We start from the raw sequence: 19,755 nt of genomic DNA on the forward strand, positions 1-19,755 counted from the left end.
AGAAGACTCTTTTTATTTATCTTCCATTCTGGACTCCTTAATTACAATACAAAGGACTGCACGAAACTACAGTCTAACAGTGCATGCACTTTGGGCGTCTGATATGCAACTGAAGAAACAAAGAACGTAATGTTGCCAACAGAGCTGCTCTCTATGTGTGCTCGTTGTTTGTGAATGCTGGAAGAGGGCTTCTAAGTATCATCTGTTGAAGAGTGGTGCCAGTAATTTATTCAGATATGTATTAAAATTGTGACTGAAAATGTGCTAGAAGCACAAAAGATGTATAAAGCATTTTTTTAGGCTGGCACCCGCTTGCCAAACCTCTGGAAAAGTGCAGTACACACAGTAAATTGAAACTAATATTATCGTGGAGAAGTATTATTATTATATTTATTAAGTAGGTTGGACAATCAGGAGCCAGGTAGTCAAGAGTATACCATATCATTAAGGCTTGCAAAAAGATGAAATACACTGTTCCATGAGAAATATACAGTGTGAGCACAAAGTCTTGCCCTGATCATAAAAATTTATAACAGAATAACCATTTGACACAATAAGTTACATTTGATGCTGTTACATAGGTTAGTGTTACTAGTTGTTGTGGCCAATAGATGGCGCTAGTGCTCCACAACACTGATGCGGTCTGTTAGATCACGTTAGTTGCTGGCAAAATGGCGCCAAAGCAGGAGAAAGTGCAATGTAGGCTTTGGTTTCACAAATGAAATTACCCATCAGTGTTTAGTGTAACTTATGGGCTTCTCATGGATGCAGCCTTCCTGATGTTTAATCAATAAAGCAATGGTATGAAAAGTTTAAAGAAACAGGCAGTGTTGAAGATTGTCCTCCAACTGGCAGGCCTCATGTGAGTGATGCAACTGTTGATCATGTTAGGCTATCATTTCAATGGAATCCGTCTAAATCAACTCATCAAGCATCACGTGAAATTCAAATACTGCAAGCAAGTGTGGTGAAGGTTCTGCATGAAAGGCTTAGGTTGCATACTTACAAAGTGCAAATCGTGCAGGCCTTGAAACTGAATGGTTTGCTGACACATGCTGAATTTGCAACTGAGATTCTCAACAGGATTGATGGCACTAACGATTACATAAAATGCGTATGCTTTACCGATGAATCCACCTTCCAAGTCAGTGGAATGGTAAATAGGCATAATGTCCATATATGGGGTTCAGAGGCTCCACATGCTACTATACAGTTACAGTGAGACAGCGAAAAAGTGAATGTTTGGTGCGGCCTCATGCATAACAAGGTTTTTGGACCGTTTTTCTTTGCCGAAAAATCCATTACAGCCAACGTGTACTTAGACGTTTTGCAACAGTTCATTGTCCCAAAGTTGGAAGAGTATCAACCATGGATAATTTTCCAGCAAGTTGGAGCACCCCCCCCCCCCCCCACCACCACCACCATCACCCCCCACCCCACCCCTCATCGGGCTTTGATAGTGAGTGATTTCTTGGATGAAACATTTCCAGATTGGTGGATTGGAAGGAATGGTCCAACACCATGGCCACCCCACTCTCCAGACATTACGCCCCTCGACTTTTTTTTTTCTGAGGCTATATGAAGAACTGAATCTTTGTCACACCAGTTGCTGACGTTGATGAACTGAAGGCTAGGATACAAGCTGCTGTGGGTACTGTGACAGAACACGTTACGAAACACCAGGCAGGAACCGGGATACCGCCTCGACATTCTCCGAGCTACCAACGGAGCACACGTTGAGGTTTACTAATGTAACTGATCTTAAAAAAACTAGTAACACTAACCTATGTAACGGCATCAAATGTAAATTATTATGTCAAATGGTTATTCTGTAATAAATTGTTATAATCAGGGCAAGACTTTGTGCTCACTTGTACATTATTCTCTGCAAAGTAGCACTGACAATAGATTGCTCAACAATTTATATGGCAAACCCAATGAGTGAAGTAGAAATATTTGACAAGAAGTTGAAGAAATCAGTCAAGTTGGCACACCCCAGTGTGGTTGTAAAATACAATCAGTTCAGGGGAGGTGTAGATCATGTGGATTCAGAGATAGTCTTGTACAAAATCCAGACATGTTCCAAAAAATTTTACTATACATTTTTAAAATATATTTGACCTGGAAGTAGCGAATTCTTGGTTTCTTGACAGAAACGATGCACTATCAAGCAAAATTCATAGGAAAAGCACACTTGCATCAGCTGATTTCAAGGCTACATGTACAGCTCTGCTGTTCCAGGGGAAAAGTGGGGCAAGAAAACAACGAAGACCGAGAAATTATTCTATTGAGAGCTTATATAACAGAAAGGACCAGCTGCTGTACTTACTGAAAAAGACATGAGAGTGAACAGCATAAAACATTTGCCTGCAATGGATGTGGAAAGATGGAGGAAAACTTCATACTGTTGAGTGGTGTGCGAAATGCAAAATGAATTTTTTTTTACTGCAAGTAAGAACTGTTGTTTGGACTGTTTGGTATGTCCTATTGTCTTTCAGGTTGAAATTTCGAGTACGACTAGAAATATTATTTAGGGCGGGGGGGGGGGGGGGGGGGAGAATAATCTTCACATAAAACTTCTCATTGGTATATTTAATAAATTGTTTGTACAAATACATAAATAAAAATATTGTGAGTTTTCTGGAAAGTATGTTGCTACATGCACAGTGTTGCCATATCGCAACAAATCTAAAATACTGAATAAATCAGAATTCTGAATTGTAGCTGTTACATAGTACCTCCAAGTATTTTTTCCATTTAAACTGGTCTCCATAAAAAAAGTCATGAATAGAAGGCTAATCATGAGAGATACATAGTAATAAAATATTGATCAATTTTCTATCATCTCCAAAATTTCTTTCTTCATGTTTCCTTTTCTGGTTAAATTCAAATAATGGAAAATCCAGGATAGAATGTAACAATATTATGAAAAGGAAAGTTTGCTACTAACCATATAGCGGAGATACTGACTTAGCATCTTCGCTATATGGTGAATAGCAACTTTCCCTTTCATAATATTGTTACTTTTTATGGTTAGCTTACTTCACGGATACTACTTCTTTTATAATTTTTCCATTACAGCTTACATTCTTCATTTTCCAAGCTGATTCTCACTCCCTCACTTTTTGTTAAGCTTATTTCCATACCTTCTCCTTTATCCCTCTGTCAGGTATTTAGTTGTTCTCCCAATTTCTGTTGATTGTCTTCGCATATCATCACATTTTTGGTATAAGCTATGGTTTTCATAACATTGCTGTTGACCCCTGATGAACTTTCTTAATGGTGTCATCCATTACTAACTGAAAAGCACTGATGAGCACACACTTTAGTCTCAAATCCCTCTATCTCTAAAGCATTCTTATTTTTCGTCATCTATTATCACGTAGTTCAGGCATTTGTTGTACGTTTTTCTGATACTGAGTTACATTCCTTTTGATTGTTCCAGTCTACTCAGGCTCTGTCATATCACCGCCCATCTAACAATATCATAAGCCATTTTTTATTTCTGTAAATGCAATTATGATGCCTTTCCCAAATTCCCATTTCCTTTCTTCCGCCTGTCTAGCTCTAAATATCTGATCTATGGAAAAATGCTTAAGTTTAGGTGGGCATGTGGGATAACTAATGAAAAGTTACTGAATCGAATTGGGGTGAAAGGAAATTTATGGCACAACTTGACTAAAAGAATGGATAGTTTGATAGGAGTTTAGATATCATGTAATTAACAGTACTGTAATGGAGGGAATTGTTGGCGGTTAAAAACTGCAGAGGGAGACCAGGGCTTGACTACAGTAAACAGATACAAATGGATGTAGGTTGCAGCAGTAGTGCAGATATAAAGCAGCACAGGACAGAGTAGTGTGGAGAGCTAGCTACAGCAGAGTTGTCTTTGGACTGAAGACCAACATGAAATCAGAACCTTCTTGCAAAAAGATAAGTTCTGGGAATGAGAATTCTGAGATGTTTAAGTTTATTCACAGAGAAACCATTTACAATTTACTAGTGTGCCTCATTCTTGATTTCATATATCTTATTTGGCGTTTCACAAAGTTGAAATGATAGAAGCTTTGGATCTTCACAGAAAAGCTGAACATTATATGGTACGTATGTTTGTTCTGGTTGAGGGCATTACAAATGGTATAAACTAAACACAAAAAATATGGTAAGAATTAGCATTTTCTTTACTAGAAACAAGCTTACTTTAAACCACACGAAGGTGTACCATAAAAGTGGGATTGTTTTCACTTCTTGCATAATGAATATTCACAGAGAAACCATTTACAATTTACTAGTGTGCCTCATTCTTGATTTCATATATCTTATTTGGCGTTTCACAAAGTTGAAATGATAGAAGCTTTGGATCTTCACAGAAAAGCTGAACATTATATGGTACGTATGTTTGTTCTGGTTGAGGGCATTACAAATGGTATAAACTAAACACAAAAAATATGGTAAGAATTAGCATTTTCTTTACTAGAAACAAGCTTACTTTAAACCACACGAAGGTGTACCATAAAAGTGGGATTGTTTTCACTTCTTGCATAATGAATATTTGCACTAAACGGCGTAAGTAGGCTCAAAACTCAAAAAATGTGGTACAATATCGGGCAACCGCCTATCTCTTTTCCATCCTCCAGCCGTTAATACGGACTGATTAACACATACGAGGTTGATGTACTGTCCGACGTTCAGTGCATAGTCGAATACCGATAATAGATGTACTAAAGTAATGTAGAGCTGGCCACTCTTCTGAAGCAAATGTCTCGGTTCATGTAATTAATCCATCCCATACCGTAACGTTAATGTAAATAATTTGGTGTAAATCACTTCTAATTATTTGGTGACCTTGAATTCAGAACAGGGCCTACGTCTCTACTTGACAGGAACATAACGCTACTACCGTCTGCTCTCGAGGTGTGGTTATGGACGAATGTAGACAGTAGACAGGACCTACTGCGGTAGCAGTTCCGTCCGACCAGAGTTTGTGTGCAGTGACAGTGTGGATAATAAAAAATCAGACTTCATGCCAGGCAGGTTTATGCGATAGCTGAGAACTATAAATTTTCGGGAATACTTCGAAATTTGAATACTGTACGCAAGGCTGTACACAACCTACACGTCTGTAAATTAGGAATTGATTTTCACTAGTCATTTCCGTCATGATTTCAGATCTTTAGTGTTGGAAATTTGCCATCGTTTCCCTTAATTGCCAAATTATTGGAATAATTATTTTTGCTGCGAGTTTACGGGTGAGAAATGCTTTCGGGATGGAATCATCAGCTTCTGGTTCTATTTATGAATATGAACCGCGTAGTGAAACAGATAATGACAGATGGCTACCGCCGTCGCAAGTGAAGGGGACGGTGGTTAAAGATTGAATCTTAGTACACAAAACCCGTTCCTTTTCTCCCTCGTGGCATTAATTGTTGATGAATATGAGAGCATGGTTAAGCAGAGGACACTGTAAATTAAAACGAAATTCTATTAGATAGTTTTGGTTATTGTTCCATAGGAAATTGCAAATATGGCATCATCAGAATCCAGTTCTCAAGAAGCGACTGTGGAAGAACTGAAAGAAGAAATTGCTCGACTTAGCCGTGAACTGGATCAGGCGAGTAGCGAGAACATACAGTCTGCACAGTATGGACTGGTTCTTTTGGAGGAAAAAAGTGCGCTTCAACAAAAGTGCGACGAACTTGAAACACTATATGAAAATGCAAAACATGAACTTGAAATCACCCAAGAGGTTGGTTACTCCGAATGAAATTTAAGATTTAATGTAGGACAGTAATACTAGAAATGCTTTGTTCTCTGGAGGTTATTCCAAATGTGGTTTATTTGCAGCAGTTATATTGGAGATGCTCACTTTGTTTTATCAGTATCCATTAGTGTATCAGTCTATATATTGCATAACAGCAGACACACAAAGCTTCCAGTTATTAGTTTTACGTCAGTAATATTTTGTTAAAATGTGTAAGCTCTTGGCTATGACATAAAGTTCAGGCATGAAGACATTAGTCCATATTTTACTGAGTTTTGCTGAAGTTCAGGCATGAAGACATTAGTCCATATTTTACTGAGTTTTGCTGAGAGTTACTGTATATCTCACAATTTTAATAACCACACTGATGATAGCCAAATGCTCAGAATAACTGAACTCACCATGAAATCTCTTCTATCAATCTTTGGTTACTGTCACATCAGCTTTTTTCCTTTGATCTTTCTAAAAGCATTCTGCTGTGAGTCATTTCAAATAACGGTAAACGGTATAGCTATAGGCTTATTGTATTTAGAATATCTTCATATGTTACATAATTTTCAACATGTTTCGGTGTAACTGGCTGCATTTTCATTTACACCAGTATTTCTGTATTCATTATGTGTTTTAAGCAGATGATACTTTTATTGCATATCAAGATATGTGGCCAAGTATAAGTAATAATTAGTCAGTATCAACCAAGATACAACCCAATTTGGGGTTTAATATTCTTTAAAGTATTCATAATATTAGCCAATATTTTACTCCAGTATTCTTTTTGTTCTCCAAGGCACTTGCAAAATTTCAAACAACTCATAAAGTAACAACAAAAAGTGGCATAGAGCAGGAAGAATCACTTCTTTATGAATCAGCCGCCCGTGAAACGTCGCTAAATTCTCAAATACTGGATCTGGAAAATGAGACAAAGCAGGTATGTTACATTATAAACTATTGTTATTGAATTAGAAGCCAGATAATAGTAGTTTAAGATGACTCACATGAAAATGACAGATTGCAATGATCTTGAAAATTCAGATTTCATCCTCAGTGTATGTGTAGGCAGAAAGCTGTCAGAGGTTACTTAAAAAAATAATAATCATATTTCCAAATAATCCAAACTAGTTTAGCTTTTAAGTTTTATTTGGGTTGGTTTGGCACATGTTGACATTCCTTAGACCCTTGTGCCACATATGGTAGGATCGTGTTTTTTTTTTTTTTTTTTTTTTTTTTTTTTAGAGTCTGTAAGAGGAATTAAGTTACATATTCTTCAAGGATACCCATACAGATTAACTCCAAGTCTGTGTTACCACAGTTACATGTATGTCCTCTTCACTGAATTCCTCACTTCATACAAAACAGGGGTACACTGAAGTTTTTCCCCATCCAAACTGTATCGTGTGTTTTCATCAGGGAGAAAAAAGCGTCATGCTGATGAACACTGGGAAAGAGGGACAGGTCACACAGGCTCCAAGTTAACATAGACCCACCTGTTGTGAAAACAAATAAAAACACAGACAGAATGTGCTACTATATTATACAGGAAAAAATATTACCGCTATGAACTAACTGTTGTGCCTCCTGCACACAAATTGCCATACACCAATAAATCTATGATATTTATTTATTTTTCATCATTTATAATTTCAATAATACCATGTCGGAGTATACATATACAAATAACAAAACAAGAAAGGACCACAATAAAGAAGCTGTATCCACTTAAAACTGCAGAACTTATAGTAAAATAGTTTCAAAATTTACTCTTTATTTAGCAGCAATACATGTATGCTTGCATTGCAGCCAACCCACACCTTTACTAAGAATGAAATTGTAAATCAAAAATAGACAAAGACAATAGACAATACTAATACAAACAAGTGCCATTTTCTAAAGTACTCATGCTTTATCTTTCGCATTTAGTGTTCAATTTCATCATTTGTGTGCCGCCCCCCCCCCCCCCCCCCCCCCACACACACACACACACTCACACTCACACACAAATAGCCAAGACTAGGAATGTTTGTGTACCTGGTTCAAGTAACGAAGTAATTAATAATTGTGTTTACAGAGTAGCTACTGTAGCAACAGCCATTCAGAGAATGAGTTTGGTCACAATTTCTGTTCTAATGATCATTGTCATATTGCTCATTGTCTACCTCAAGTGCTCATTATTACAGCCAGCTGCAGGCAGAACTTCTGGCCAATAACATAAGAGTTGTATTTTTGTTTCATAGTTTGCATTCCCAGTGGCTGAGCCCAATTATGTGTGTAACATATTCAGAACAGAAAGAACGGCTGTTAACTGCTGCAGCCATGTTGTGCGTGTGGGTCATTATGAAGCAACATAGCTCCCTTCCGGGTTTGAGTGTCAATAATTTTTTTTATTTGAAAAAGGTGTAGTTTTTAGAACATATTTTGAGACCACCAGTGATTCTCTGTGTGACATTAATATCATTTAGTGTTTGTTTATACTGAACAAATATTGAGAAAGACTCATGACTTTTAAGAAGTTGTATTCTGAAAAGTTTTACCCCCCCCTCCCTTCATTAGCCTCATTATTTGAGTAGACCTTTTTTGTAATGTTTCATAATTCCTTTATTGCCAGTTACTCAAGAACTTTCACGTGGTTTATTGAGTAAATAACATTTACTTCTTAGAATTGTTTATTTCATATCTGAAGCATTTTTATTTTCAAGCCCTTGCATGCCCTGTCTTTTCAAGTGATTATTTTACTTTATCATTTATCTTGGAACTTTCATATTGAGCTGGTAACAACTATTCTTGTGTTAGTTGCAATAATAGATATCTTAAATTAAAATATGCAATGATGCAACTCAACTTTAAAATGAAATTTTGACTAAAGACAAAAAGGCTCAAATTCCTATTGATCTCTTGGGAATATCCTGCCCAGGAAAATTTCTATCATCTGAGGGGAGCAGGGGGACAGAGTTGTTGACTGATTTTTTAGTTAATCAGTCACAATAATGTCTGTTTTGACAATAGTATTAAATAGACGTGTGGGTGTAGAAGACTGAAAAATTGGCTGTTATAAAATCTATAGTAGACATATCACCTGGGGGGGGGGGGGGGGGCACACATACAGTTCTGCATGACAGGCTGCACATGTGTTGGTTTTAGTCAGCTGATTGAATTACATTTTGTGCACACAACACAAGCCTCCAAATTTCAAATAAATAAAATCTAATTCCCTAAAATAAACATAAATAAAAATTCTATCACTGTTTAGATGATGCACAGTGATTACCAGACAGAAAGGCTCTGCTAGTTGTCGGACACAACCACCTAAAAATGTTGTAGAAATCCTGTTCCATAAGTCGCGCGTGACCTCCATTGCCAGTTGACATCCCAAGGCCAGTCTCAGAACCTCTCGCACAAATCCATATTTGTCCTCACTCCCACCACTCCATACAGACCTTATTTTTATATAATTTTAAAAATTGCAAATATAACATCCCAAGGCTGGGATTCTTACTTGTTGCCCTAGTTGACCAACAACTGCAACCCATTGTCTGCATCCTAACTTCTTACATCAAGGTCAATAACCATTTCTTCAGTGACCTCTCCATAGTTGCAACATGTGACCACATTTTCCCCTGCTTGCCGTTGTTAATACCCCCACCTTTCATCTCTCATGCTCATTGCCTTGTTACTTCAAACATTGCCTCTTCCACCATCCTGTAAACTCCAAACATATCGTTTATTTCATAGCTGAAGATATGCTGACTAATCTGCAACACATGTATGATCTTTTATGTGACACCCTTGTGTGGAAATCTGGTACATCCCATGTCTGACACAAGTTCGTTGATGATAACATTATGTTCTGGAGAAACTGTGTCCCCACTACCTTGCAACTTTAACAGCTTATTCCTATCCATATTATCTGGTCCTCTTCAGATCAATAACCCACCATCCAATAATCCCCTCATTTTGAAATTTGCCATCTTTTTCAGACTCAAGAGTATCTCTAATACTGTCTTACCATTAGCACATGACACATCTGATTTATGCAGCAATACAAAGTATAGTATGCTGAACCCATTCCAAGATAATAGCCCCTCCCCCTCATCCCCACCCTCACTTGACTGTGTGTTTCACAGACAGATATCCCATGCTATACTCTTCCTGGCATAGAGAAAAACACCAGCTGAACCACCTCCCATGCCAGGTGTTGGCCTTCCTTTACGTTTATCTTCAAAATTAGAGGTACCTGCTAAAAAATTATTCCCATGTCCTCTAGAGCATTATGCAACTCCCCACCCATCGTATAAGAGATTCTCAGTCTGTGTACTGGTATTTCTTCCAAACCCTTGCCACATAGGTTATATCAGTGTGAACAACACAAGTGCAAGACCTATTCCATTATATCCCGTGACATGTATGTCCTACTCCATTAGATTTGGGATCACATGTGAAAGCAGCATTATGACCCTGCACTATCTTTTTTTGTGTACATGTCTTTCATCTACCCCTGTTTTCTCCATTTATCCTACTCCAAGAAAACATCATCTTACTTCTCGTTACTTCAGTCTGGCCCTCTTAATTTAGTTTGTTTTATGTGTATAGCATGCCATTATCCATGTATGTACCAGACTGGGCTCACTCTGATACTGTATTCTTATCCCCTTCTTCTTGTAATTCAGCCCTCTCCTAGTCTTTGCACCTCCATTCCCTGGAATCCTCTCTTCACTGCTTTTCTTCCTTGTGGATCATCTCTGTTACACCAAAGCAACCAGCCCTAAACCAAGTTGGGTTGCAGCATCAGTACTATGTACCTGTTTAAGTGTGTGTATGCCTGTGTGCTTTGAAGGAGGATTAAGTTTGTAAACTGTGTTGTCATGCTTCAGATCTGGTTTATATGTGTGTGTACTGCCCAGTGCTTACAAATTTGGTGATTGGTTAAGCTTACACTTTTAATTACATTTATCATTTGCTAATTGATGCACCCAAACATGTTAAAACATCCTCTTCCAGGACACTGGGTGCGCTGGCCCCAGGTCAAATATGCCTTGTGGATTAATGACAAGGGCCAGTGTGCCAGGCAGCCTGGTTATGGTCTTTAGGCAGTTTTCCCAAATCCATCTACGTAAATTCTGGGGTTCCCATGTCCCACCTCCTGCACAAATACATTGATAAACGATGTCTCATTTGGCGATACAGTTACACTAGATGCAGACAGGGGTGCTTAATTCCACCCTGGGATGGGGGGCAGAGTGAGCTGGCATTGGCTTTAAAATAATACCTTTCATTGTGGCAACCCCGTCATGATAATAGCTTGTAATGGTATAGCTGGCCCTCCATGGAATAAGAGAACAATTAGTAGCAGTCCTGTCTCATCTTTGGATGGATTAAGGGCACCAGAAAAGAATAGTTTCCTTTATTAATTCCATTGTCTATCACATTCATGATTTGCTTTGTTTTCCAGTGTTGTTGTTGTTGTTGTTGTGGTCTTCAGTCCTAAGACTGGTTTGATGCAGCTCTCCATGCTACTCTATCCTGTGCAAACTTCTGCATCTTCCAGTGCCTACTGCAACCTACATCCTTCTGAATCTGCTTAGTGTATTCATCTCTTGGTCTCCCTCTACGATTTTTACCCTCCACGCTGCCCTCCAATACTAAATTGGTGATCCCTTGATGCCTCAGAACGTGTCCTACCAACCGATCCCTTCTTGTAGTCAAGGCGTGCCACAAATTTCTCTTCTCCCTAATTCTATCCAATACCTCCTCATTACTTATGTGATCTACCCATCCAATCTTCAGCATTAGTCTGTAGCACCACATTTCGAAAGCTTCTATTCTCTTCTTGTCCAAACTATTTATCGTTCACGTTTCACTTCCATACATGGCCACACTCCATACAAATACTTTCAGAAACGACTTCCTGACACTTAAATCTATACTCGATGTTAACAAATTTCTCTTCTTCAGAAACAATTTCCTTGCCATTGCCAGTCTACATTTTATATCCTCTCTACTTCGACCATCATCAGTTATTTTACTCCCTAAATAGCAAAACTCCTTTACTACTTTAAGTGTCTTATTTCCTAATCTAATCCCCTCAGCATCACCCGATTTAATTTGACTACATTCCATTATCCTCGTTTTGCTTTTGTTGATGTTCATCTTATATCCTCCTTTCAGGACACTGTCCATTCCGTTCAACTGCTCTTCCAAATCCTTTGCTGTCTCTGACAGAATTACAATGTCATCGGCGAACCTCAAAGTTTTTACTTCTTCTCCATGAATTTTAATACCTACTCCGAATTTTTCTTTTGTTTCCTTTACTGCTTGCTCAATATACAGATTGAATAACATCGGGGAGAGGCTACAACCCTGTCTCACTCCTTTCCCAACCACTGCTTCCCTTTCATGCCCCTCGACTCTTATAACTGCCATCTGGTTTCTGTACAAATTGTAAATAGCCTTTCGCTCCCTGTATTTTACCCCTGCCACCTTCAGAATTTGAAAGAGAGTATTCCAGTTAACGTTGTCAAAAGCTTTCTCTAAGTCTACAAATGCTAGAAACGTAGGTTTGCCTTTCCTTAATCTTTCTTCTAAGATAAGTCGTAAGGTTAGTATTGCCTCACGTGTTCCAACATTTCTACGGAATCCAAACTGATCTTCCCCAAGGTACGCTTCTACCAGTTTTTCCATTCGTCTGTAAAGAATTCGCGTTAGTATTTTGCAGCCGTGACTTATTAAACTGATAGTTCAGTAATTTTCACATCTGTCAACACCTGCTTTCTTTGGGATTGGAATTATTATATTCTTCTTGAAGTCTGTGGGTATTTCGCCTGTCTCATACATCTTGCTCACCAGATGGTAGAGTTTTGTCATGACTGGCTCTCCCAAGGCCATCAGTAGTTCTAATGGAATGTTGTCTACTCCGGGGGCCTTGTTTCGACTCAGGTCTTTCAGTGCTCTGTCAAACTCTTCACGCAGTATCTTATCTCCCTTTTTGTCTTCATCTACATCCTCTTCCATTTCCATAATATTGTCCTCAAGAACATCGCCCCTGTATAGACCCTCTATATACTCCTTCCACCTTTCTGCTTTCCCTTCTTTGCTTAGAACTGGGTTGCCATCTGAGCTCTTGATATTCATACAAGTGGTTCTCTTCTCTCCAAAGGTCTGTTTAATTTTCCTGTAGGCAGTATCTATCTTACCCCTAGTGAGACAGGCCTCTACATCCTTACATTTGTCCTCTAGCCTTCCCTGCTTAGCCACTTTGCACTTCCTGTCGATCTCATTCTTGAGACATTTGTATTCCTTTTTGCCTGCTTCATTTACTGCATTTTTATATTTTCTCCTTACATCAATTAAATTCAAATTTCTTCTGTTACCCAAGGATTTCTATTAGCCCTCGCCTTTTTACCTACTTGATCCTCTGCTGCCTTCACTACTTCATCCCTCAGAGCTACCCATTCTTCTTCTACTGTATTTCTTTCCCCCATTCCTGTCTATTCTTCCCTTATGCTCTCCCTGAAACTCTCTACAACCTCTGGTTCTTTCAGTTTATCCAGGTCCCATCTCCTTAAATTCCCACCTTTTTGCAGTTTCTTCAGTTTCAATCTGCAGTTCATAACCAATAGATTGTGGTCAGAATCCACATCTGCCCCTGGAAATGTCTTACAATTTAAAACCTGGTTCCTAAATCTCTGTCTTACCATTATATAATCTATCTGATACCTTTTAGTATCTCCAGGATTCTTCCAGGTATACAACCTTCTTTTATGATTCTTGAACCAAGTGTTAGCTATGATTAAGGTATGCTCTGTGCAAAATTCTACAAGGCGGCTTCCTCTTTCATTTCTTCCCCCCAATCCATATTCACCTACTATGTTTCCTTCTCTCCCTTTTCCTACTGATGAATTCCAGTCACCCATGACTATTAAATTTTCGTCTCCCTTCACTACCTGAATAATTTCTTTTATCTCGTCATACATTTCATCAATTTCTTCATCATCTGCAGAGCTAGTTGGCATATAAACTTGTACTACTGTAGTAGGCGTGGGCTTCGTGTCTATCTTGGCCACAATAATGCGTTCACTATGCTGTTTGTAGTAGCTAACCCGCACTCCTATTTTTTTATTCATTATTAAACCTACTCCTGCATTACCCCTATTTGATTTTGTATTTATAACCATGTAATCACCAGACCAAAAGTCTTGTTCCTCCTGCCACCGAACTTCACTAATACCCACTATATCTAACTTTAACCTATCCATTTCCCTTTTTAAATTTTCTAACCTACCTGCCCGATTAAGGGATCTGACATTCCACGCTCCGATCCGTAGAACGCCAGTTTTCTTTCTCCTGATAACGACGTCCTCTTGAGTTGTCCCTGCCCGGAGATCCGAGTGGGGGACTATTTTACCTCCGGAATATTTCACCCAAGAGGACGCCATCATCATTTAATCATACAGTAAAGCTGCATGTCCTCGGGAAAAATTACGGCTGTAGTTTCCCCTTGCTTTCAGCCGTTCGCAGTACCAGCACAGCAAGGCCGTTTTGGTTAATGTTACAAGGCCAGATCAGTCAATCATCCAGACTGTTGCCCCTGCAACTACTGAAAAGGCTGCTGCCCCTCTTCAGGAACCACATGTTTGTCTGGCCTCTCAACAGATACTCCTCCGTTGTGGTTGCACCTACGGTACGGCCATCTGTATCGCTGAAGCACGCAAGCCTCCCCACCAACGGCAAGGTCCATGGTTCATCGGGGGGTTTTCCAGTGTACCACACCTTATACCAAACATTTCAAGTGCTCATTTTCTACACTAATACAGCCTTCAGCTTACTGCTACAGTGAGTTCCAAACACACACACACACACACACACACACACACACACACACACACACACACACACACACACCTTGAAAAGGATGGATTGCTACTCAGCACATAGTGAGTTACTGAGTGGCAGACAGGCACAATGAGAGAGACTACTGGATATGATTAAGCTTTCAGACGAAGTCATCAGATGTATACAACAAACTTGCACACATTTCACACACAAATTTTCTCTGTCATCTCTAGGCACAAAGGTCTGGCTGTGTCTGAGGTGGGCAGTTACTCTTTGCTGGGTAGGAGGGGTACAGAGAAAGTGTGAAGTGGGAAGGGGTAACAAGGTAGGGGTTGGGGAAGATGTTAGTGCTGCCTATGGGAGTGTGCAGGGCCATGGTGGGTACAGGCTAGTGAGCTGCTAGATGCAGCATCAGGAAACTGTCCTGGGAGTGGGGGGGGGGGGTGTTCAAACAAGAGACGGGGAGAGAACCATGCAGTTGTGAGTAGGGCTGGAGTGAGAGCAAGGAAAGTGACAGGAGAACAAGGAGGTGGAGTTCCCCACCTTTACAATCCAGAGAAGTACGTGTATGTGGGAAGAATGGTTGGGGGAATGCTGTGAAACAGCTGTTGACGTCAAGCACATGGTTATGGGCAGCATTCTCAGCAACTGAGTGGTTCAGCTGACTCTTGACCTCAGTTTGGTAGTGACCATTCACGCAGACAGACAGCTTGTTAATTGTCATACCCACATAGAATGTGGCAGAGTGGTTGCAGCTGAGTCGATGGGTCACATGGGTGCTTTTACAGCTGGCCGTGCCATTGTTGGGGTAGGAGATACCTGTGACATGACTGGAATATGTAGTAATGGGAGTATGTGTGGGACAGTTATTATATCTACATCTAGTGCAGGGATATTGGGCAAGGAGTTGAGAGCAGGAGTGGAATAGGGAGTGACAAGGAAATTTTGAAGGTTGTGTGCACATGATAAGATAATAATGTGGAAGGGGTGGGGAGAGTATTTCTCATTTCAGAGCATGACGAGACATAGTTGAAACCCTGTTGGAGATTGTGATTGTTGCTACAGTCTTGTGTCATACTGAGTCACGAAAGGTGTGCACCTTTCTGGCCAGATAGTGGGTATGTGGGGGATAGTAGGTGACTGACTGGGTAGACAAGGATAGGAAATCTGTTTCTGGATAAGGCGTGTGTGTGTGTGTGTGTGTGTGTGTGTGAGAGAGAGAGAGAGAGAGAGAGAGAGAGAGAGAGAGAGAGAGAGAGAGAGATCTCTGAGTCAGTTCAAATTTATTCTGTTTATTGAGGATTGAGGAAGACCTTTAGCTTACTGTTTAGTCTGTGTGGAAAACTCTGTTGTTTGTTGTCTTCCAGCCCCACAGTTTACCATATTTATACAGGAGTAGTTGGTAGTTAACAAAATCAGACACTTTTATTGCAGCACAGAAGGAATCTACTCAACTTCTTAAGTGCTGCAAGTACCTCACACACAACTGAATAAAGTGTATTTTCTGTCGGTGCTGCTTTTCTGATGTTAAACTTCAGAGTGTAACTAAATGTGTGGAATGATATATGCTGTTACTGTTTTTATAAATTATGTTAAAAACACCAACAGTAAGGAATGTGGTCTGTGATTGTCTCTTTAATGTCTCTGTACATAAAGCAGTTTTACCAATGATTGTTTTAACATGTCAAGAAACTGACTGACTGTGAAAGTGCATGATCTTCATAAGTCTACTTGATATTTCATCTTACCCCTGAGTCTTTACTTTTCAGTAATTTAGTAACTGATCTGATTTCCTCCTTTTTAGTCCCCTGGTGACAATCTTTGTGGGTTTGGGAAAGCATATCCTCTATAAACTACATGTTTGTGAACTATGATAGTCATAAACTGAGTAAACGTCTTCCATAATAAGTAGAAAGTATCAGGATAATTTTTGATTTTCAGAGGTACTGTGTGTTGAGCTGTTTACTTTGAATATTTTGCGTTTCTATAAATACACATGGAACTTTACTTGGGAGATTGTATACTTCTTTTATTTTATGTCATAGTATTTTCAGAATTTGACTACAGAATGAGTTGCATACAGAACAACAAACTACTGTGAAAGCATTGGGGCAATGTGAGTAGGGGGAAAGTTTGGAGTGATGGGCAGGGCAGGTCTTGGAGTATGAAAACTGTAGTGAAAAGTAACAGAGCAACACACCTGAAGTTGACTGAATGCCCAGAATAAATTTGTGGACTGAAATGTATTGTGGTCTTCAGTCCAAAGACTGGTTTGATGCAGCACCCCATCCTATTCTGTCCTGTGCAATCCTCTTCATCTCCAAGTAACTGCTGCAACCTACATCCCCCTGAATTTGCTTACTGTACTCATCCCTTCATCTCCCTGTACAATTTTTACCCCCACCCTTCCCTCCTGTACTGCATTGGTGATCCCTTGATGCCTCAGAATGTGTCCTACCAACCGATCTCTTCTTCTGGTCAAGTTGTGCCACAAGTTCCTCTTCTCCCCAATTCTGTTCAGTACCTCCTCATTAGTTACACAATCTACCCATCTAATCTTCTGCATTCCTGTGTAGCACCACATTTCAAAGCTTCTATTCTCTTATTGTCTAAACTGTTTATTGTCTATGTTTCACTTTTATACATGGCTACACTTCATACAAATACTTTCAGAAAGGACTTCCTGACACTGAAATCCATACTCAATGTTAACTAATTTCTCTTCTTCAGAAACACTTTTCTTGCCATTGTCAGTCTACATTTTATATACTTCCTACTTTGACTGTCATCTGTTATTTTCCTTACCAAATAGCAAAAATCATCTACTACTTCATTCTGCTTCATTCTCTAATCTAATTTCCTCACCATCACCCGACTTAATTTGACAACATTCCTCTTTACAAGACACTGTTCATTCTGTTCATCTGGTCTTCCAGGTCCTTTGCTGTCTCTGACAGAATTACTATGTCATCAACAAACTTCATAGTTTTTATTTCTTCTCCCTGGACTTTAATTCCTACTCCAAATTTTTCTTTTGTTTCCCTTACTGCTTGCTCAGTATACAGATTGAATAACATTGGGTATAGGCTACAACTCTTTCTTGCTCCCTTCTCAACCACTACTTCCCTTTTGTGCCTCGCTACTCTTATAACTGCCATATGGTTTTTGTACAAATTGTAAATTGCCTTTAACTCCCTGTATTTTACCTGTGCTAGCTGTAAAATTTGAAAGACATTGTTCCAGTCAACATTGTCAAAAGCTTTTTCTGAGTCTACAAATATTAAATTATTGTTCTGATGTAGAGTTAATAGTCACAGAGGATTAGGAGAATTTAAGAGTCTGACAGGTAAAGTCAAGATGAGTGAGATGAAATTTTCATTGACAGGAAAAGTCATCTCTCAACTTCTGAAGAGTTGGTGTGTTAGGAGAAATGAAGCTTCATATCAGAGCAAACATACACAGCTTCTTTCTGTTGAATGTTGACAGCTTAATGTGTTTGTTACATTTGCATACTTTTTTTCATTTTGCAGAGCTGTGTTATGGCAAAGTAGTAAGAGATTTACAAAGAATTAGCAAATATGCTGATACATTATTTTAATACATTAACCACGACTCTTCCTGTTGACTTAATGATGAATGGCACTGATGACACTTCAAACAATAGGCAGTTACAAACATGAGGTGCTGCCTAAAGTTCTGTTGCAGAATAATCTTACATCTTCTTTGACATTTTAATGCAACAGATTGTGATATATATCCCATAAAGTGAATTAATGGTCGAAATTGTCAGACATTTCTTTTGAGGATGAACAGATCTAATAGAACTACCGCTCCCTCTCCCCATTCCTCCCAATTTCCATTTACTTACTGTATATATTTGAGCTTTAATTAATCTTTTTTTTCACAAGAAAGAATAAATGTTGGTTTGTTACTTAAGAAGTCAAAACAGTATCAGTAGAATGCCAGAAGATATAGCTTGCCTTTTGTAACTCAGAACTGAGCAGTGACGTGCGTTTGTACCTGCTTTTATATATTCCTGTTGAGAAGACAAAGGAATATCAGAATTCAGAAATATAAAAAAGATACATGAATTGCAGAAGTCAAATGACAAACCATGTATCACCATTTGATCTTTGTTGTTAGCTCCGTCAAGAACTTGAGCGAGTCGTGAATGAAAGAGACAGAATAATGCAGGAAAATAGTAACCTGGATAAAAATAAAGAACTTGCAGACCTAGAAAGAAGGAAATTGAGAGCTGAAGTGAGGGAGCTGAAGTCACGGGAAACCAGTTTGCTGACAGATTATTCAGAACTCGAGGAGGAAAACATTAGCTTGCAAAAGCAAGTTTCAATGCTCAAATCATCACAGGTATGAAAAAATCTAACCATAATTTAATCCATCTTTTGATATAAGAAAAATGGCATATACTTCATGAAAATTTTCTTGTTCAGGTGGAATTTGAAGGTGCCAAACATGAACTCCGTAGACTGCAGGAAGACTTAGAATTGCTTCACCAGCAAGTTGATGAGTTAACAAAACTGAAAGAAATTGCTGAGAAGCAAATGGAAGAGGCTTTGCAGTCTCTACAGGTTTGTTTTCATGATCTACTGCAGTAGCAACTGTGATGTGTTTTAATGGGTAAAAAATAGCTGTTATGTTTTGAGCCATATATCATTGCACAACTGTTCTGTTTTAGGCAGAACGTGAAGCAAAATATGCATTGAAGAAGGAATTGGACAAACACATCAATAATGAATCCATGTATAACCTGAGTAATTTAGCATTTAGCATTAGAGGTAAGTAACTGCAGAAAAAAATGTTTCTTTTATAATATTTTTAAATATTGTGAACTGACTTTGAAAACAGTATCACAAAATTTTCTTCAAAAGACACCGAATGATCTTTTAGTGGTGTAATTTTATGAAATAATTGTGTAAATTCTACTGTTTTTACTAACAGTCCTTTGCTTTAATTTTTGGATGCTGGCTCTCATAAATATTTTGTTGTTCTCCCTTCACTCCTTTTTATCAGACATTGTTCAAATCTGTTAACACATTTCCTTTTACTAATTATTTCAAAATGTCTCCACTTATAGCTTATGTATTCACTTGAAAACTAAAATTACAGATTGTCAGAATGACTAGCCAGTTTCCATCTTCAGAAGACAAAAT

At 38.7% G+C, this 19,755-nt stretch overlaps 1 protein-coding gene across 1 annotated transcript in view; it reads left to right on the forward strand.

The window, feature by feature from the left end:
• Positions 1–5,247: 5,247 nt before the first annotated feature.
• LOC126262381 (protein bicaudal D) overlaps positions 5,248–19,755 on the forward strand; it is a 115,365-nt gene continuing 100,857 nt past the window's right edge. The window contains exons 1-5 of the mRNA XM_049958977.1: positions 5,248–5,746; positions 6,549–6,689; positions 18,728–18,952; positions 19,036–19,173; positions 19,281–19,380. Of these exons, the coding sequence (XP_049814934.1) occupies positions 5,525–5,746; positions 6,549–6,689; positions 18,728–18,952; positions 19,036–19,173; positions 19,281–19,380 (826 nt within the window). The 5' untranslated portion in view covers positions 5,248–5,524. The remainder of the gene's footprint in view (positions 5,747–6,548; positions 6,690–18,727; positions 18,953–19,035; positions 19,174–19,280; positions 19,381–19,755) is intronic.

This window comes from Schistocerca nitens, chromosome 6, assembly GCF_023898315.1.
Source record: "Schistocerca nitens isolate TAMUIC-IGC-003100 chromosome 6, iqSchNite1.1, whole genome shotgun sequence".
Classification (NCBI taxonomy): Eukaryota; Metazoa; Arthropoda; class Insecta; order Orthoptera; family Acrididae; genus Schistocerca; species Schistocerca nitens.